Genomic DNA, 21,529 nt, shown 5'->3' with positions numbered 1-21,529 from the left:
TCCTTATGCAACCCCATTTTTGGTTTGTCTTGAAAAATCAGAAAGTCTGCTGATCCCGGGACAATGGGTAACAACCCAATGCTTTCTGTATGAGCTGTAGAAGCTGCTGTAGGGACCCCGACCTACAGGTGGATTCTATGACAAGCAGCATGACCCTCTGAGTGACGGTATTTGGCTGCCCACAGGGTGGCTGGAGGGGGCCCTTACCACCCACAAACAGATCAGAGCAGGTGGTCAGCTCCTCAGCCCCTACCCTAAGTGGAATAGCCAAGTGGGAGGGCACCTTGCAGCCCCCTGGGCCCCAGCAGTTACCTGATCGCTCAGGTATCCTGACAGGTTGCCTTTACCTAGGTAATGACGTGTCACTTGGCTAGGCCATGGGACCTAGATATTTGATCCAACATCAGTCTGGATTTTACTGCAAAGGTTTATTTTTTTATTTTTTTAAAAATTTTATGAGATTCACATTGATGTAAATAGATTTTGAGTAAAAGCAGATTTCCCTCCTTAAAATGGGGGTGGACCTCATCTAATCAGTTGAAGGCCTTGAGAGAAAACAGACTGAGAACTTCCAGAGAAGGGGAACTTCTGCCTCCTGAGTATCTCTGGATTCAAGCTGCGACATTAGCTCTTCCCTGGGTCTCCAACTGGCCAGTCTCCAACTGGCCTCTGCTGATTTTGGACTGACCCGGCCTCTGTCATCCTGGGAGCACACACCTAGGCCCACACCCTGTCGGTGGGGTTTCATAGAGACCCCTGACTCATACACCCACTGGTGTTTTCTGGTGTCATTTTCCAAATGGACTCCATACGTTTGTTCACCCAGGGTCTGCTTTGGGTGAAAGCAAAATCAAGACACGGGAAGATTAACCCCCGACCCCCAAATTTCATAGAAGTCTTTTCCAAGCGGCAGAACAGAAAGCCTCCCCTTGGGGAAGATGTCTTTGTGTATTTTTGAAAGGAAAAAACTCGAATGGCAAAGCTCAAGGGCAACAACCCATTGGGGAGGAGGCTTCAGGGCACATTTCCCAGGGACTTGGCCGAGGCCCTGCTCTGAGGGCCCTGCTCTGAGGGCCCTGAGTGCCGCTTGCCCGTACCTTGTGTGCGTCCCTGGATGACATCGATGCAGTGGATGTCCACGGAGTTCATCTGGGTGTGTAAGCGGAATGCCTTTCTTTCTTCGGAGCAATTGTCTGAAACCACTCGAGTTTCGACAGCTGGTGAGGAAAGCAAGGGTCAAGTTTACTGATGTTATAAGGACCTTTGAAAGTTGCCTAGTGGGCTGGGGTGTGGTCAGCGGTGGAGTGTTTACCTAGCACCACAAGACCCAGCACCTCCCCAAATTACTTTTAAGTCAAAATTATAGGCTCAGCACCCAAAATTAAATTCCTTCTAAATCGAAATAATAGACCCAGGATTGGAGACCATTGTCTATTATAATAATAATAATGGTAATATTATTATTATTTTCAGTACTGGGTATTGAACCCAAGGACACTCTGCCACTGAGGTACTCCCCAGCCCTTTTTATTTTTTTTATTTTGACAGAGATCTCGCTAACTTGCTAAGGCAGGCCTTGAACTTGCAATCCTTGTGCCTCAGCCTCCCGATAGCTGGAATTACAGGCATGCACCATCATGCTTCAATATCTTTTTTTTTTTTTGGTACTGGAGATTGAACCCAGGGGAGCTTAACCACTGAGCCAGCCCTTTTTATATTTTACTTAGACACAGGCTCTCACTAAGTTGCTTAGGGCCTCGCTAAGTAGCTGAGACTGGCTTTGAAGTTGCGATCCTCCTGACCAAGCCTCCCGAACCCCTGGGATTTCAATATCTTTGCGAAGCAGCTTCATGGAGGTGTAATCGAGGTCCAAGAAACTGCACACATCAAAGCAAACAAGTCATTGAGTTTATGCCTGTGAAGCCACCACACGATTGTGCTAGTAGGACATTTCCATCACCCCGTCAGGCTCCCCAGAGGTTCTGCCTCCTGCCTGTCATCCCTCTCAGCCTCCCTCCTCACACAACAGTCTGTTTTCCTAGCAGCTGATATAAATGGCTCATGCAGTGTATTTGTTAATTACTTCACCCAGGCCCTGCTGGTCAGCCGGGCGCAGCCTGGTTCATTCCTTCTCTATCGTCTTCTTACCCACAGTACTGTTTTGGACCTTCTGGATTTTTTGTCCTGGGGCTCTCAAGGCGGTTTCTAGAACTTTGGATTCCACATTCTGGAGGATAGACGAGGCTGTTGAGGCGACTTCTTGCTTGCTTCCTGCTCCCCAGAAAGTCTGATTGGTGAGAAGTGACTCAAAGTTGTTGACAATCTGTTGGAGCTTTGAAGACATAAAGAATTTTTAGAAACCAAATCTGGTAGCTCTCCTATCCAAAGGGAGAGTGGGAAGGAGGCTCTGGAGCCAGAGGACCCAGGTTCAAATCCTGACTCCACTATTCATTCCTGCTGTGTGACCTTAGGCAAGTCACTCAATCCTTCTGTGCCTAAGACAGACCCAGGACCTTATAGAGATTTTTGTTTTGTTTTTTAAGTTGAGTGAGTTATGAGAAGCTGTGCTTTCAGAACACTCTTTTTGCCTGGTAAACACCATGTAAAGGCTAGTTATTTCCATAGGGGTAAGTTTGAAACAGGCCAGTGATTCTCAGCTGCGGGGAGAATCTGCACCTTCTCCAACCCTGGAGACCTTCACCAGTGGTGAAAGAAATCTTTGGTGTTATAGCAAGGGGGAGGTTGCTCTTGGCATCTTGCTGTTCAATATCCTATGAAACTAGGACAGCTGCCCACTACCAAGCATGACCCAGTCTCCAGTGCCAGTAGGCAAAGCCAAGAAATCCCTGAATCCGAGTTCCAGCTCAGAGCACTCTGACTGGCCTTTCCAAACCAAGGGACGTGACGCCGATGGTGCTGAGCTTGGATACAGTTTGAATGCGCACCCTGAGGGTTCTGTGGCTGAGGCTTGGTTCTCTGTGGCAATGTGGGGAGATGCTGTGGACCTTTAAGAGGTGGGGTCTAGTGGGAGGCCCTTAGGTCATTGAGGGCGGTGCCCTTGGAAGGCGATTATAGATTATAGTCGTTCTTGGGAGAGTGAACTCTGATAGGAGAAAACTTTACCTCTGAATTGCTCTCTGGATTCCTGTTTGGGATTATGAGTCTCCCCGCATTTCTACTGCCCCCTACATTATTGTGACACCAGCCATCATGAGGTCTTTTCTAGAGCCAAGCTGATGCCAACTTCATTGACCTCTAGAACTAAATAAATCTCTTTTCTTTATAAAGAAAGCCTGTCTCAGGTGTTTCATTATAGTAATGAAAAACAGATTAATAGAGATGACTAGCCAAGAGAGGTGCTGGGGAAGAAGGAAGGGCCAAGGTGATTTGAAAGAAAATTTTTTAATGCTGAATGTCTCTCCCTACATCCTTCTAGTCAAAATATGGTCCTTGGAGGAGCAGCATTACCTGGAAGCCTGTTAGGAATGCAGAATCTCAAACCCCAGCCCAGGTATGCTGAAGCCAGACGTGTACTTTACGACTCTCTAGGGGGTTCATGAGGGCATCAAGCCCCAGATGGCGAGTTTCATCAGCGCGGGGACCTTTCTTGTTGCAGGTCTTTCTCAGTAGGTGGAATAGAGATTGGCAAAGATGCTCAGTAAATGCTCCTGGGATGAGTGGATGCTCTTTAGAGGGAAATGGTATCACACCCAAGTGTCGTGAGCAGAGCGACATTTAAATAAGCCACGAAGGACAAACACTGCCCGATCTCACTGTGAATCTCATGGAAGAGTTCCAGCTCAGAGCACTTTGATCTCATGGAAGTTGAGGATAGAATTGGTTACTAGAGGCAGGGAAGGAAGGGGGAGGGGATGGAGAAAGGTCGGTCAGTGGTTCAATGCCACAGATCGACAGGAGGAAGGAGTTGTGGTGCTCCGTGGAGCAGGAGAGTGGGTACAGTTAATCATAACACACCGAAGAGAGACTTTAAGTAGACTCTCTATAAGGCCATGGTGGGGTCATGATGTGAATCTGCTAATTACCCTGCATTGATAACTGCTCTTGTACACGAATAAGTGCATCGCACTGGATCTCATAGATACGGACACATTATGTGTCACTCAAAAAATGAAATAGAGAGAGGGTTGGAGGAACTCTCAGAATTGAGGTTCAAATAAATCTTTTTAAACATTTTTCTCTTTTAGTTCAATGAGTCTTCATGAAAATTTGGAGCTTTTTTGTTTTTGTTTGTTTGTTTTGGAGACAGGGTCTCACTAAGTTGCCAAGGCTGGCTTTGAACTTGCCATCCTCCTGCCTCAGCCTCCCAAGTGCCTGGAATTAAAGGTGTGCCCAGCTCTGAGCTGAGCTTTCTAGTTTGGGAGTAGCCTCCCACTGTGCCTGATACATAAAGTCTATCCCTCTCCTCTAAACGGTGGTGAAAGTCTTCTTGGCTTAAATTCACTTGCACAGAGTAGGTGCTGAAGTCTTTACCCTTAAGAATTGCTACTGTAGTTTTAACCCAGAAAGATGACATTTTTTTTTGAAATGCATTTTTAGGTGACATTTGCATAACCTAAAATTTATCGTTTTAAGGTGAACACGTCAGTGGCATGCACACACTCACGATGAACAGCCAATATCCCTCTGCAGTTCCAAAATGTTTTTGTCAATCCCAAATGACTCTCTGTAACCAGTAGCCCCTACTTTCCCTCCTCCAGTCCTGGGCAACCACCAGTCCTCTTTCTATTCCTGTGGATTTTCTTGTTCTGGACATTTCTAACTTTTTATTTATTTATTTTTGAGATGAGTTCTCACTATGTTGCCCAGGCTGGACCTGGACTCCTGGGCTCGAGTGGTCCTCCCACTTGGCCTCCAGGGAAGCTGGGACTATAGGCACCCACCACAGCACATGGCTGGACATTTCATGTGAATGGAGTCATCCTATGTGACCTTGTGCATCTGGCTCCTTCTTGCTTTGGTCATGGAGAAGTGCTCTGTCATGGAGCTACACCCCTTGCCCTGGATCTGGCCTCTTTACCGAGCACAGTGTTTAGAGTTTCTTCCACCTCGCAAGGAACATATTGAGATTTGGTTCTCCATGGTGTATGATACCCCACTGTCTGGATAGCTCACCTTTTGTTTATCCATTTCCTCACTGATGGACCTTTAGCTTGTTCCCACGTTTTGGCTTTTGTGGGCAGAGCTGCTATGAACAGTATTTGAGTCCCAGGTCCCTTGGGTGTATGCCTAGGGGTGGACTTGTCAAATGACATGGCCAGTCTACATTTAATTTTTCTGAGGAACTCAAAGATGTAATTGTGTAACACAGTGTTCCTGTGATGGCCTGATGATTTGTGGCACTCTTTGAACTCCTATTGTAAGCGTGGTATTATTTCTGCCCACAGTCTGGGGGTTATTATGTGATGTGATTCCACATCATGTAAACGTTGTCAGTCTCCTGGAGGCAGCAATGGCAGTGCGTGTGTAATATGCTGTCTGGGTCAGCACTGCACCAAGTACTTCACAGACGTTATTTCTTTTAATCTTCTCAAATATTGAGGGAGGTAGGTTCCATGATCACCTCATTTTACAGGTGAGTAAATCAATTACTGAGAACATGATGGTTGACTTTGTGTGTCAACTTGACTGGGCCCTGGGGTGCCCAGGTATGTGGTCAAGCATTCTTCTGGATGTTTTTGTGAGTGTGTTTCTGGATGACATTATCATGTGAGTTTCTAGATGGAGCAAACAGATGGCCCTTTCTGAATCCTATATGTAAAAATTTAGATTACTGTACGACCAAGAAATTCACTCTTAGGTATAGACCTAAGAGAACTGAAATCAGGGATGCCTACAAGTATTTATTCATAAGAGCACAACTCGAAATAGTCAAAATGTGAGAACAACCTAACTATTCATCAGGGAATGAATGGATAAGCAAATGGGGGGGGGGCGCTCATCCAATCAGTGGGGGGCCTGAATGGAGCCAAAAGATTATAGAAGAGAATTACCTCCTACCTGACTGTTTTGAACTGGGACATCATTCCCCGCCATGGACTCAAGTGAGAAGCACTGGCTCTTCTTATGACTCAAGCCTGCCAACCCTTGAAGTAGAGCAATAATCCATCTGCTTCCCTGGTGTCCAGCTACAGAGCACCTGACGGGCTAGCCCACTACAGACAGACTCCAATAATCATGTGAGCTGGCTCCTTATAATGAATTGTTAGCTATCTATGTATCTACTACTTACCATTTATCTTTATCTTGCTGTCTAATATAATAGTATCATAAACTAATACTATGTCATATAATTGTATGTAATATAATATATAATCAATACTACCTTATAATGTATAATTAAATCATATAAGTAGTAATATATAACAGTACTATTATAAGAATGTAATATAATTATACTATATAATATAATTAAACAATACATATAGTACTGGGTAACGTAGGAATATTATCTAATACATAATAACACAAGATACAGTACATTATCATATAATACACCATTATGAGTAGCTAATATTACATGTTCATAATAATACAAGTCTCCTGCCCTAAACCCCCTCCACGTGCTGACTTTGTGAATATCAGTTACCTGATTTTCATAACCTGGCTAGGTTCCAGGGTTGGCCTTCACTCACCTCTGTGTGGCCGTTGGGTGTCTTTGAGGAGGTGATATCTGTAGAGGACACGGAGAGGTGTTACTGGTGGGAGGAAGAGGGGGGGCTCACCGCTCTGCCCTGCAGGGCTGTGTCCCCCGTTACGTTCACTGACAGGGTTGCTTGCTTGTTTGGGGCTCACAGCCTGAGGGATTTTTAGCGGGGTGATTTTGTGCCCTAGGAGACATTTGGTGAAGTCTGACCTGGGTGGATACCCCTGGACTCTAGTGGGTGGGGCCGGGATGCTGCTCAACCTCCTACAGCAGCAAGACAGCCCCCTCCAGGAAGAATGATCAGGGACAGCGCGTGGCGGGCAAACCCCTCCACAGAGGAGGCAGAAGTGTAGGTGTCCGTTCTCCAATTCAGTTTTGCCTGGACACTGTAACTGAAACGGCCGAGGAAATGGAAAGTTAGAAGCCTCAGGTTTTTTAAAGTCAGCCTGAGAATCAAAATAATGTTACGGGAAAGTTCTTTGCTCTCTTTAGCCCAGTGACTCAGGCGAAAGCCAAGCTACAGGTCAACGCAGATTCGGAGCATCCAGTTTTGGCTCTCGGCTACCCACGAAGACCTTTGATTGCTGCCTGCGCCTTGTGAAGGTGACCACTTCTGTCCTAGAAATCCAGGGAAAGGCCAGCAATGTTACTTACCTGTGACCATCAGGCCGAGGTGAAGTCTGTGGTTTTCAGCTGAGTCTATTTGCTAACAAGGGCACAGAGCTTTCCTGTAATATTGATGGCTTTGTCTTCAGACTCCAGGAACACTGACCTACCTACCACCTGAGGTGTGTTTGTTATAGGACACCATGTTCATGGTAGAAATATGTCATTTTGACTGAAGGCTGAATAAACTTTGTCATGGCGGGAAGTGGCTTGGACCTTCCAACTGTGGTTAAAAATCAACTCCAAATGGGGTCAATCTCTTTAAAAGCATTGTGCAGAACTCTTGAAATCAGGAAAATAACCAAAGGAATTTTCTTCTCTTCTAAAATAAGGTGAGTCTAAGTAGGTGAAGCCCAGGGGGAGCCTCGGTCAGTTCGTGTCTGGTGGGCAGAGGTGCCCGCTGCCTGGGAGGAGTCTGGTGCGGTTGGAGTTCATTCTTCCACTTGCTCACTTTACAACCACTGATTGAAAGTGTGAGCTTGTGGCAACGAACATGAAAGGAAGGGAGGAAGGGGTGGGAACCCTACCCTGGGCTCCCCCAATGTTAATTCATTCAGTATTTATTGAGCATCTATAATATGATTTTAGCATGAACTACAATACAACACTACCGTGTAGATTGGCTCAGTAACCTCCCCTTCTCTGTCACTTTTCCCACCTGGACCCCCATCTCAGACATGGAGCCCATCAGGTCCAAGATCCTGGTGAGGATTCCACTTGGGAAATATGGGAATGTCAATTTGAATGCTGCAGGCATCTTACCCTTGGTGCGAAAAATGTTGTTACTAAAGCAGTATTGTTTAGGAGCTGAACTTTCCCGTGGCCTTTCAAAGCTGGAAAATTTTTTTACCTATCTATGTATCTATCAATCATCTCAGGTCCTTGCACCAGAGCGCCCTCTGTAGCTCTAACACTGAGTTACATCCTACCCCGGTTCCCCCAATATTAATTCATTCAGTATTTATTGAGCATCTATAATATGATTTTAGCATGAACTACCTACAATACAACACTACCATGTAGATTGGGTAAACTTGGTCTTTCAAGCATATAAATGTATAAGTGAAAATTGTCTGTAAGGTTATTAGGGTGTCCCATATTATCACAATGCCGATACGACTTTTTACAAAGCAAAAAGTTTATCATTTCTAATTTGGAAATGAATAACACCACAGTCAAAGTGGTTTAACAAAACCATCTATAGAAAAATGAATGGAACAAATCTGCAGAACTTAATGTATAAAATGAGGAAGTTTCTTTTCTTCTGCCGTGTTGGGGATCAAATGCAGGGCTTCTTGCATGCTAGGTACAAGTTTTATTTCTCAAAGAGAGCTCGGGAAGAAGGTTTTCTGACATCTCAGAAATTCCTTTACCAGTACCAAGTCCTGAAATGAAATTCCTCTTGTTCAAAGCATCTGGTGTGGTTTCTGTTTTCAGGCTAGATTCTGACTGATCAAGAGGGATAATTATTATTTTCCTACTAGAAAAAGAGTCTCCATGTCCCTCGTGGGCTGCCATGAGACCCAGGTGAGAACACAGGAAGAGAATCATGACTGAATCCTCAAGTCAGGCTGACCTAAATTAAAAACCTGTTTATGGATGACCGACCTCACTATCAGCAGACTTTCGAGTTTCTGGATGTCTCAGTGTCTTTCATCTGCAATGCTTACTTCACAGGATTACTGCAGATGACATAAAGCATGGGCAGCATTTAGTGGAGACCCTAGGATGTGGCACAAGGGAAATAAGGAATAATGATAAGAAGAATAGCTATTAGCATCATTATTTTCTTATCAAAGTAGCTTCCTCAAATTTAGTTTTGTCTCTCTTCTATGAGGCCAACTGTGGCCAATAGCTCAGGGCTGGTAAAGCTCTCTGTGAAATAAAACAGGACATGAAAAAGAGTGGGTGAAAATCTGAGGGCAAGTTGGCACTTGACGGTGACCATCCTTTCCCAAGAATGCAAAGTCACGTGGTTACAGGACCTGTTGATTTGTGCATATAGACTTCCCCCATAGGTGATTTCCATGGGAATGGTTAAGTTTATAGAATATGGAACTTTTGGTGGGCACAGACCCAAGGGTGGGCACATGACTTAAACTGTAACATTTTGCCCATTTCCAAAGAATTTGCAAGTAGGTTGAAGAGAGGGTTCATTAAGCTCTCTTTGGTTGGAGCCATAGACAGGGTAAGATGTGGAGCCGAGGGTGGTCATTTTCTGTGCTGTGATCTAGGAAGCAGAGCCAGCCTTCAGGGAAAAGAAGAAAGGAACAGACACGAGAGGGTGACTAAGGTGGAGGGAGCATGCTGATGGTGTGGGGTCACCCGTTCCGGCTAATTCCAAATCCCAGCTGCATTCTTGGCCTTGAGTTCCATGCATTCATAGGAACACACAAGTTAGCCTGAGTTAGTTTCTTCTTTGTGGTTCAAAGGATTCTGTCTCAATCACCACCTTCTACTCCCTCCATCTCCAGACTACACTTGCCCTCCTTACTCCACTATTCCCTTGAACTTGGACTTCCTCCTTCTCTTTGTTCTCTTCTTTCCAGGAAATAGAAACATAATCTGATCCCATAATAAGAAAATCTGTTTCTTTGTCCGCCCCCCGCCCCCCGCCCCCGCCGTGTTAGACTCAATGAAAAATGAGGGAGGGAGACGAGAGGACAAGAATTGCCTTACTCTGACAAGTGTTCTCATTGGAATTGTTGAATTGCACATCTCCGGAGAGGAGCTCATATCCAGGCACGCAGCGACAGTGAAAACTTCCTTCGACATTCTTACACTCAGCATTCAATCCACAGTATATACTGATGGGCGGTTTACACTCATCGATATCTGAAAGACAAAGGGAAAATTTGGCCAGTCATCCAATGGACATTTATTGAGCATCTACTCTGTGCCAGACGCTGTGCCCTTTCCCCCAGGGTCTGTCCTGGGTATTGGAGATAAATTCGTTTAGGTAGTGGTTGTCTTTGTTCTTTCTTGGTTGATTTTGCTTGGGTTTTTTGAGAAGGAGACATGGAAGCAAGGATTCAAGTGCAAGCGCTTTATTTGGGAGTTGATTCCAGAAAACACTTAAGAGGGAAGTGGTGAAATGAGAAAGACAAGGGAAGGCAGATGATGAAAGGGATGTTATTTAGCAAATTTCCGTAGTGGGCAACTGGGGTGCAGTTCCTCTGAGAACCTCTGGGAGGCAATGTAGAGCACACATGTCAGCGTTATCTCTCCAGAAGGGAGAAGACGTGGGCGTTTACCCACCAACAGGCACTGTTGCTGATGCTCCCAGGAAGCAGCCAGCTTTTCTGCCTCTCATGAGCTGGGGCTGAGTGGTCTCCAGTATCCAGAAAAGACCTCATATTTGGTATGCAGAGGAATGGGGGGAAATGTCAAGGTTATATATGCTGGATACTGACCATGCCTGCTAGTGTAGACGTCGTCCCAACCTTGAACCTGTGAGTTTCACTTTGCTTGGAAATAGGGTCTTTTCAGAGGTAGGTTGTGGCAGGCACGGTGGCACACACCTGTGATCCCAGAGGCTCGGGAGGCTGAGGCAGGAGGATGGTGAATTCAAAGCCAGCCTCAGCAATTTAGTGAGGCACTAAGCAACTCAGTGAGACTCTGTCTCTAATAAAATATAAAAAGGGCTGGGGATGTGGCTCAGTGGTTGAGTGTCCTGGGTTTAATTCCCAGTACCCAAAAAAAAAAAAATAGATGAGGTTCATGTGACTGATGTCCCTCTAAGAAGAAGAAAATGCCATGTGAAGACAGGGGGGGAGAAGGCTGTGGGTGACTGAAGCAGGATTAGGGTGCAGCAGCTTCAAGCCGACTGACTCCCCTGAGACCATCAGGCCCAGTGAGAACATTCTGGAGGGAGAGAGAGAGAAAAAAAAAGAGATGGATGAAAGGATAGAGAGAAAAAAGAGGGAGAGAGGCTTGACCAAACGTGTCAAAGAATAAGCTATCTTGGAGGCGGCTCCTCCTGTCTCAGTGGACATTGGTGGAATGGAGTTGAGACCCCTGGCCATGTCCTTCCAGAGCTCCTGACTCATAGAATTATGAGAAAAACAGAATGCTGGTTTGAAGAGTCTTGGTTTGGGGGTATTTTTTAAAATGCCCCAATAGGTAGCAAGAACAATCATGTTTTTATGAGTGGCGACCCCAGGTCTTGGTCAAAGGATGAAGGCTGCAAACTCTCATTTTGTTCCTTCTGAAGGTGTTTCTCAGCATTGTGATCACCTTGGCAGGCTGAGACAGTGAAACAGAGTGGGACGGACTGTCTGGTTTCTGGAATCCATGTGAAATATTCCCAGCCTGGGGCTGGGGCTGGGGCTCAGCAGTAGCACACTTATCTGGCATGTGTGAGGCACTGGGTTCAATTCTCAGCACCACAAATAACAAATAAAATAAAGGTCTATCAACAACTAAAAGAAAAAAAAAAGAGAAATATTCCCAGCCTGAGCTGGAGACATTTCCTGGCCCGTAAGGCATGCTGGGCTCCATGCATTACCAAAATCTCTTAGAAGCAGATGAAGGATTCTAGCATTTTTGGATGGGGTTTTTCTTTTCCCCCTCCATGTACCGCCACATCTCTGGTTCTCCTAGGTGTGTGACTGCTGGGTCTGGATGGAAGGGAGCCCAGGGGGCCTCTTGGAGAATGGACTTCACACTACCTCCATGGCGGGCTGGGTGGACATTTGGAAATGCCCTATAGGAAACCCAAGGCAGGAAACTGAAAGGAGAGGGTCCCGATATGAATTTTTTCAGAGGCAGGTGAGTTACGGGTTGGGAGTGGGCAAGTAAGAGAGGAAGGATTTATCTGGAGAGAGCAGGTGCCACATAGTGAGCTCCCCTTCTCAGCTGAGGAGAGAGGGAGGGGGCTAAGGCGTGCTCCAGGCTTGTTACTTCTTGCATTTTGTGGGGATCAAACTGATTGGTGCCTGCTTCCCTCGGAAAAGTCTAAAGAGTGAGCCACTGGCTGGCGACGGGGCCAGGGAGGTGCACCTGTGCACATTCCCCTTCCGTATTCCTTGGGCTAAAGGTAGGTGAGTGTCTCCCCAGGACTGGAGGTGAGCAGAGTGTGGAGGTTGCTGGTGAGGGGTGGCCACTCGGCGAGTAGAGGGTACCTGGAGACTGGAGGGTTCGCAGGTGAGGAAGGTGCAGGGAGGACCTTGCTGTCATCAAGAGAATTGCAGGAGAGTGGTGGGGGGATGGGGGCCTGCTCCCCAAAGATCTGGCAAAGTTTACCCTCAAAGTATCTGCTGTGTCTCACGAACATGGAAGCTAAACCACGACCCAGCCTGAGCCGGGTGTAGACTCCTTGCTCTTCCTCTCCCTCCAGGGTTTCTTTTCTACCAAGATTCTGGAAGGAAGGGCCAAGTGGGGGAAAGAGAAGGGAAGCCAGAGACACTGCCAGTTCCTGCCTGCAGGCTTCCCCCCAAGAGGGAGCTTGAACTCCGAAGGGGAACAACCCCCTGCCAATTCCCACCCGGAGCGCTTTTTATCCCATGGGACGGTATGTTTCCATCACTGAATGGAGACTGCAGTTGGCATGTTGGGTGACCACAGAACTTTATATGAGAAATGTTTCAGCCGAAGCTTTTATTTCCTCCTGCTTCAGTAATTATTCTCTCTCATTTTTTTAAAATGACACTATGCTTTTCCAGAAGCATTGTCACATTCACCATCCTCTACAGTCCCCCCACCACTTGTGAAGTCAGCATTGTCAGCCCAGAGGGATAAAGGAGGAAATGGAGACCCAGGTAGATTCCGGAAGAACCTGCCTTTCTTTTTTGGGTACCTGGGGATTGAACTCAGGGTCCCTGGACCCCTGAGCCACCTCCTATTGGGAGTCACCCTGGCTCCAAAGACTAACTCCCCCCCCCCCCCAAGAAGAGTATTCAATGGTGAGCCCTGCTGGCTCACATGATCCTTACCCACCAATCAGACTAGCCCTGCTGGCTCACATGATCCTTACCCACCAATCAGACTAGCCCTGCTGACTCACATGATCCTTACCCACCAATTAGAAAGCACCCCATGCCAACAGTCAAACTGTTCAACCATTAAACTGTCATAACTGTCAAACCACCCCCGGCTCTATAAATATGCAGAGCTGTTCCTCAATAAATGGGCATTTTCTCCGACAAGGAGCCTTGTTCGCTCTTTCACCTCCCCAGCCTTAATTTATATTTTATTTAGAGACAGGGTCTCACTGAGTTGCTTAGCACCTCACTAAATTGCTGAGGCTGGCTTTGAACTCAAGATCCTCCTGCCTCAGCCTCCCAGGGGCTGGGATGACAGGCCTGCGCCACCGCGCCCAGCTGAGAGCACAGCTGTTTCCGACTTCTTCAAGGTGTCTCTTTCTCGGCAGAGGCTGAGTGGCAGTTTTCAGCAGGGCCGATTCCCCAGAATTCTCTCTCCTGCATCCCTCACGATGCCTCCACCGACCCTCATGCAAAACGCCCCTTACCTTTACATATCTCCAGGGGGTATGTGAAAAATTGCTTCCCAGATCCAGAAATAAATCCAGGGTTGCAGGTGCAGTGAGTGCTGTTGACGCAGTATCCGTGCAAGGGGCACCAGTTGCAAGGGCCTGCCGGGAGAAGAGAGGCAGGTCAAACCTCATGTGGCCCTCACGATCACGGGTCAGCAGAATGAATATTGATACAATGGCCATTTTGCCAGAGTGACCTCCAGGTTCCATGCAGTCCCCGTCAAGATAGCAGACATTGTTCATGGAACTAGAAAAAAAAAATCCTAAAATTTACAGTGTCGGGTCAAACACTAATCAGCGCCTAAGAAAGCTCATGGTGAGGGAAGGTCTCTAAAGATGGGGGTAACAAAGGAAATGGGGAGGGGGAGCTGGCCACTTCCCTCATCCCCAGTCCTCAGGAGAAGATCCAAACAGAGTGACCCTGGTTGGGAAGTAGAGGAATGTACCCACAAGACATCTGAAGAGACCCTTCTGGGCAGTGGCCAGCAACCTGCCCTAGATAGTCCCCATTCTGTAGGCACCGGGCAGTCCTCCCTGTATTCCAACCCCCTGCTGCTGAGGAGGAAGGGGTCAAATGTTCCAAACCTCTCCCTTGAGCTCTCCAAGTTATTTCTTTGGGATGAGTAGAAAGTATGCTTGGGGCATCTGCAGCCCTGGGGTTGAACACACAGAGAAAAAACCAAAGACCCAGAACAGCCAACGCAATTCCTCAGCAAAAAGAGCAATCCATGCTGGAGGCATTCCATATCCAGCTGTTAGAGAAGCTTCTATTTTGTATCTTGTTGATTTCTCATTTCTTTCCATTATTATCTGCTAGAAGGCAAGGTATTATCTCTAACCAGAAGAAAGAGGGAAAAACTCAAGTTATTAAAATTCATGAATGAAAAAGGAAGCGTCACCACAGGCACTACTGAAATGCAGAGGATCATCAGAAACGATTTTGAAAATTAGAAAAATCTTGAAGTCATTGACAAATTTCTTGAGACATATGACCTACGGAACTAAACCAGGAGAACAGAGAAAATTTAAACATCAGTTTCAAGTAATGAAACTGAACTGAAGACACCATCAAAAGCCTACCAATAAAGAAAAGCCCAGGATCAGACGGATTCTCAGCCAAATTCTGCAAGACCTTTAAAGAAGAACGAACACCAATCCTCCTCAAATTATTCCATGAAATAGAAAAGGAGGAGGCCCTTCCAAACTTGTTCTATGAAGCCATCACCCTGATACCAAAACCAGACAAAGACAACACAAGGAAAGAAATTCAGACCAATATCCTTGATGAACATAGATGCAAAAATTCTTAATAAAATTCTGGGAAATCACATAAAAACATATTAAAAAGATAGTGCATCATGATCAAGTGAGGTTCATCCCAGGAATGCAAGGTTGGTTCAACATACCGATCAATAAATGTAATAAATAAATCAATAAATGTAATTCATCACATCAATAGATTTAAAGACAAGAATCACATGATTATCTCAATAGCTGCAGACAAAGCATTTGACAAAATAAAGACTACTTCACATACAAAACACTAGAAAAACTAGGGATAATAGGAATATATTTCAACATTATAAAAACTATATGTGTCAAACCCAAGGCCAACCCTATTCTGAAAAAAAGGAAAGTTGAAAGCATTCCCTCTAAAAACTGGAACAAGACAGGGGTGGCCTCTTTCACGGCTTCTATCCAACATAATCCTTGAAGCTCTAGCCAGAGCAATTAAATAAAAGAAAGAAATTAAAGGGATATGAAAGTCTATTTGCCAATAACATGATTCTATATTTAGAAGACCCCAAAAAACTCCACCAGAAAACTTCTAGAACTCATAAATAAATTCAGAAAAGTAGCAGGACGTAAAATTAATACCCAAAAGTCAGTTGCATTCCTATACACCAATGATAATCAATCTAACCAAAGAAGTGAAAGACCTCTACAATGGAAACCACAGCACACTGAAGGAAGAGATTGAAGAAGACTTTGTAAGATGGAAAGACCTCCCGTGTTTGAGGACAGGTGTGGCCCCAGGTCCCCCCCTGATTCACAGCCACCTGTTAGGCTCCGAACACTCACCTTTGGCAACCTGAGCCTCAGCTCCAGACAAGCTCAGCAGAAAGCAGAGTCCTGGAACAGAAGGGAGAGACATGAGAAAATTGAGGAAAGATTCCAGTAACTCCTCCAAGGACTGTGTATCAGTTAGCAGAGAGGACATGTGGCAGCTGGTGGCTGTGAAGTGAGGAGGTGGGAATCATAATTTTTTTGAGTAAAATGCAACATGCCCCGTGGTGCAATCTCCCCTTCATCTGGCTTGTGAACGATCCAGTAAAATCTATCTTCGTCACTGCTTCAGTTTGTTGTATGTTGCTATTACACAGTACCAGAGAGTGGGTATTTATAATGAGCAGAAATTTGACTCATGGTTCTAGAGGTTAGGAAGTCCAAGTGAGGTGCCCGTTATATTTTTGTGGTTAGAGGTGCCTTGCTGCATCAAAACATGCCAGAAAGCAGAACTGGAAGAGAGAGGGAGAGGGGGTGGGGAGAGGAGGGGGGATGTCATCCTTTATAGGAAGCTTCTCCTGTGATAATGAACCAATTCCCATGGTCATGACATGAAATCCATTCTTAAAGGTTCCACCTCTCAAAACTGTTGCCCTGGGGATTAAGTTTCCAGCACATGAACTTTGGGGGAACACATCCAAATCACAGCACTCACTAATGTCTCCTCCCATCATTTTATTTTGGTAACCTACACATGACATAAAATTACCCTAATAATTTCTAAGTGGAGTTCGGTACAGCAGCCACCTCCACCCATCTCCATAACTCTTTTCACCTGGAAGAACTGAAGCTCTCAACTCATGAATCACCCTCTATCAGTCATTAATATCTTGGGGTGGAGTTGGGCAAAGCCCAGTCCTATCTCCATAATACCTGGGTCAGTTAATTTTAGTTACGTTGTCTTGGTTGGGTAAAAAGATACCTAGAGAACTAGCCGGGCTTTATACCTGGGTGTGGGTGTGAGGTGCTTCTGGAGATTGGCCTGAGTTGGTGGACTGAGTCGGGAGGACCTCCCCCCTCCCTTATGGAGATCAGGTACCATACAACCGGCTGAGGGCTGGGCAAAGGGAAGGTGAGCTTCCTCCGTCTCCTGGGGCTGGGGCACCTGTCTTCTACTGCCCTTGGATGCCAGACAGGACTTCAAGTTCTCTGACATTTGGATTCTGGGACTTTTGCCAGCAGTACCCTTTCCCATCCCCTGGGTTCTCAGGTCTTTAGCTTTGAACTGAGAGTTAGACCATCAACCTCCCTGGTGCCGAGGCTTCTGGACTTGGACTGAGCCACACTGACATCCCTGGGTCTCAGCTTGCAGATGGCCAATTGTAGAATTTTCATGTAAGAAAATTCCCCTAACAAATCCCCTCTCAAATGTATCTATCCATCCATCCATCCCTCCATCCATCCATCCCTCCATCCATCCATCCCTCCATCCATCCATCCCTCCATCCACCCATCCACCCACCCTGGTTCCTTTTGAAAGTTCTAGGGAAGAATCCACGTCCTTCCAGCTTCTAGAGGCTACCTTCCTTCCTCAGCTCACGACCTTTTTCCCCATCTTGAGATCCAGATCTGAGTCTCAAAGTCCAGATAATTTATTTAGTCATTTTGGGTCAATCCAGACCAACGGCAGGATTTGGGAGAGAAATCTGGCAGTGATCCTTCAGGAATTGGAAAAAGAGTGATATGAAACCCGTCGGGACCTCCAAGGGTCTCTGATGGCTGCTATGACAAATGACCATGAACTTAGTGGCTTAACTCAGCTCAAACATATCCTCTTACAGTTGTGGAGGTTGGACGTCTGGAATCAGTCTCTCCAGGCTAAACTTTTGGCTTTGCTTTTTCTAGCCTGTAAAAGAGGCCCATGTTCCTTGACTTACTCCACCTTTAGATTTGCCACTGTGATCTCTTCTTTCTTGCCTTCCCCTTGCGATGACATTAGGCCCACGTGGATAATTCAGGATGCTCTTCCTGCTGAAGTTTGGATCTTGAGTGTCCCAAGGCCCATCATCTGTAAAGGCTGAGTTGCCAGCCTATGGTGTAATTGGGAACTGGAGAAACCTTTAAGAGGTGGAGCCTAATGGGAGGAAGTTAGGTCATTGGGGGCATGCCTTTGAAGGGGACCCTGGGACCCGAGCCCCTTCCTCTCTCTTTCTTTTCACCTGGCCACCATGAGGTGAACAACTTTGCTCCACCAGGCTTTCCCTTAGTGGTGTCCTCCTTCATCACAGATTCAAAGAAATGAGGCCCAGCAAGCCTGGACTGAAATCTCTGATTTCTCTGTGAGCCCAAATAAGTCTTTCATCCTTTAAGTTATTTATATCAGGTATTTTGTTATAGCCATGGAAAACTGACTAAGATAGCTATGAACTGCTTCATGGCCTGACCCTTCCATGTTTCCTTAAAAACTCCCTTTCTTTTATTTTTGTGCAACAATTAATGTTGCAGCAGACACTTAAGCTTCACAGCTTCCCAAATATAACTAGTTCACAGAGCCAGATGGTAAAATATATGTCTGAATAGAGTAGCTCCTTGTCTGGGCACCGTCATGTTTAAGATGAGTCTTTGTACAAGCTACTAACCCCAAACTTGCTAATATGGGTGAATGTGTCTTAAATTAGAGTTTCCAAAGGGTCATTCAGCAGAGCGGAAGCCCAGAATTCTAAGAAATTAGAAGTCACTCCTTGACTCATTTTGTGGATGAGGAAAGAGGTCCTCAGGAGTTAAGTTGCTAGGACTCTCGTTGTGCAAGTTTGGTCAGGCTGTTTGACTTCTCTGTTTCCTTATATGGTCCAGCACAGCCTACTTCATGAGATTGTGGCGAGGAGCTAAATTGGGGAACATGTGGAACGTGTTACATGCACCCCATCATTGCTACTTCAATTATCATTTGGATTAGAATCTATTTTAATTCTTGACTTGATGACCATTCCACCACACAAGCTACTTCTGTCCAATGATGTGGGCAGAGAGTCCATGGATAACTGAAATTCACAAAGAATCCATCTTAGAAATATCCAGGACTCTTCTTCCAGTTGCAAAAAAAAAAAAAAGCAACCACAAACAACATCAAAACAAAAACAAACCAACCAAAAAACAAAACCAGGAAAAATCTTGCTTGGAGCTTGTCTCACCTTGGATTCCACAGATATATACCGAACACCTTTTATATGTGAGAGTCTCTGCTGGGGTCTGCAAAGGTGAGGATATTTGCCTCCAAGTAGGTGATGTATTTTGATAGTTTCAGAAGCAGGCAATAGACTTTAATATCTAAGTGGCAGTTATACTTCTAGCAATCCACATAACTTCTCCACGATCCCATTTCTCATCTATAATATGAGGACCCTGTGTTACAATGAGTGGAAAGCAATTTTAGCCTGAAATCAGGCTTCTTTAGGTGCCTTTTAAAAATTATTTTTTAATTAAACTTTTTTTGTAGTTGTAGATGGACAGAATGCCTTTATTTTATTCATTTATTTCTACATGGTGCTGAGGATCGAACACAGTGCCTTACTCATGCTAGGCAAGGGCTCTGCCCTGAGCTACTGCCCCAACCCTCTACAGGTGCTTAATGAAATGAAGCTTTATTTGATATTGTGGCTGTTGATATTATTTGAAGGATGGATGGGGTTTCAAAAATGGGGTTTCAAAGAGGTGGTCACTAAAGCCATAGAATCACAAGAGACAGGGAGTGGAAAGACTGAGGTCTCCAGGCAGAATTCTGTGGGAGGAGCAGTATAGTACAGATCTCAGGCCAGAAGCCTTGGGTATGAATCCTGTCTCTCTCATTTGAATAGTTCTCAGCTGTTTAACCTCAGACAAATAACAACCTCTCTGTGTCCATATCTTGTCATCTGTGAAATGGGGATAATAGTGCCCACCCCCCTGGTCTACTGTGAGGATTAAATGGGATTACATGGATGCCCTTCACTTCAGTGTAAGGTTACATTCTGATAAACCCAGCACAAGTTGAATATCACAAGTTGATACACATAACTTAGTGATCAGCACAGCTTAGCAGAGCCCAGCTTCAATGAGCTCGGAACACTTACCTTGGCCTTCAGTTGGGCAAAACCGTCTCGCAGAAAACCTATTTATAATCCAGTGTTGGATATCTCATGCAATATTCCAGTACTGCCCTCAAAAGTGAAGAACAGAACAGTTGTCTAGGTACACTTCATTGCCAGGTTGGAAAATTGCAAGCTGAACCCTCATAATTTGGGGACTATCTGTACATGTTAGATGCATGATGAGTACTCAAAAGTGTTGGTCATTATAATTAATATTCTCGGCACAGGAAAAAGAAAAAGGAGGAGAAAAGAACAGCATGATAGGAAGGAAAATGAATCGGGGTGGCGCTGGTGCACAGGGTATTCAAGGCAGGGAGGGTGGCAATTAGGAGAAAAAAAAAAGAAACAGAAGAAGAGGGAGATGAAAATCTCACTGGACTGGACCTTGTGGAAAATGTCAGGGAGAGTCAACAGCCTAGTGAGATTCGGGTGGAAGCCAGAAATGAAGGGAAGACGGAGAGAATATTCAAAGCAGAAGGAAAACCTAGATAATGACTGAACCAAATAACCCCTTGATGCGGAGGGTCACAGCAGTGACCGCCACGCTCACGTACCTGCCAGAAATGACCCCTGCATTCTGTGGTGCAGGCCACGCGGCCAGCTCTGCAGGCCTCCTCCTGTGCCCTCAGCCAGCCACCTCTGCGGTCTCAGGGAATCTCATGAGACTGGACACAGGGATCGCAAGGTCGACGGAGGCAATTGCTGGTCTAAAAGTGACTTCTCTTCCTCTTTCATCATCAGACCCAAGTTTCTGTGGTTTTCTTTTGTGTGTGTTTACTTCTGACACCTTTTGTGTGCTCGTTTTTTTAGGGTTCCTGGCTGTGGGTTTTCCTGGTTTTGTTGATTGCCTTTGGGATGAAAGGATCTGCTGCCTCCAGTCCAGAAAGGCTCTCGGGTTACATTGTGTGGCCCCAAGACCAGATAGTGCCTTTGGATTCAAAACAGATTTTAAATGATCTGTGGTTTCTGAGTGGGATAAGCCAGAATTCAGGGTGTTTGTGTTGACAATTAAAGTCCCTAGAGGAGTCATTTTCCCAATTCTTGGAAATCGGTGTCCCCCCAAGCAAATGACACTTTCCAGTTCTGACCGGCATCTCAAAATATGGCAGAGGGCCATTATTTGGGGGCAATCCAAAATGATGAAAGGCTTTGGGAGGAAAGGTCTCTCAACTTTTCCCACTTTTAATCAATATCTACCAGCCTGTGGGGTGGCCAGATACTGGCCTGGAGTCCCAGCTACTTGAGTGACTGAGACAGAGGGATTGCTTGAGTCCCGAGTTCAAGGCCAGCTGGGGACCGTAGTGAGACCTGGAGTCAAAGAGAAAATTTACTAAGAAAATGTTGTTCAATGACCTGTGGTGCCATTTAGGAGTAGAGCAGAGAATAAAAGAGATAACTTATTTTTAAACGTAAAAATTTAACATATATTAATTGTACATCTATTCCCAAACACGCATGGTGTCTGCTCTGATCAAATCCACTCCTCTGCACCCTTCCTAATGACTAGTACTCTGTGAGAGAGAACACGTGGTACTTGTCTTCCTGCAGACACAGGCTTTGCTACGTAGAGCC

General features: G+C 45.6%; 1 protein-coding gene across 1 annotated transcript in view; it reads right to left on the bottom strand.

Annotated features, from left to right (window-relative positions):
* Positions 1-20,671, bottom strand: part of Adgre3 (adhesion G protein-coupled receptor E3) — a 35,099-nt gene extending 14,428 nt beyond the window's left edge. Inside the window, exons 1-7 of the mRNA XM_046437399.2 lie at positions 20,512-20,671; positions 15,906-15,956; positions 13,800-13,922; positions 10,010-10,165; positions 6,654-6,691; positions 2,149-2,332; positions 1,098-1,217 (exon numbers count right to left, since the gene is read on the bottom strand). Of these exons, the coding sequence (XP_046293355.1) occupies positions 1,098-1,217; positions 2,149-2,332; positions 6,654-6,691; positions 10,010-10,165; positions 13,800-13,922; positions 15,906-15,956; positions 20,512-20,533 (694 nt within the window). The 5' untranslated portion in view covers positions 20,534-20,671. The remainder of the gene's footprint in view (positions 1-1,097; positions 1,218-2,148; positions 2,333-6,653; positions 6,692-10,009; positions 10,166-13,799; positions 13,923-15,905; positions 15,957-20,511) is intronic.
* Between the last annotated feature and the right edge of the window lie 858 nt (positions 20,672-21,529).

This window comes from Marmota monax, unplaced genomic scaffold (genome assembly GCF_021218885.2).
Source record: "Marmota monax isolate L192 unplaced genomic scaffold, Marmota_monax_Labrador192_F-V1.1 WCK01_AAM20220418_F8-fsc00021, whole genome shotgun sequence".
Lineage (NCBI taxonomy): Eukaryota > Metazoa > Chordata > Mammalia > Rodentia > Sciuridae > Marmota > Marmota monax.
This window is presented reverse-complemented; position numbering and strand designations above follow the sequence as displayed.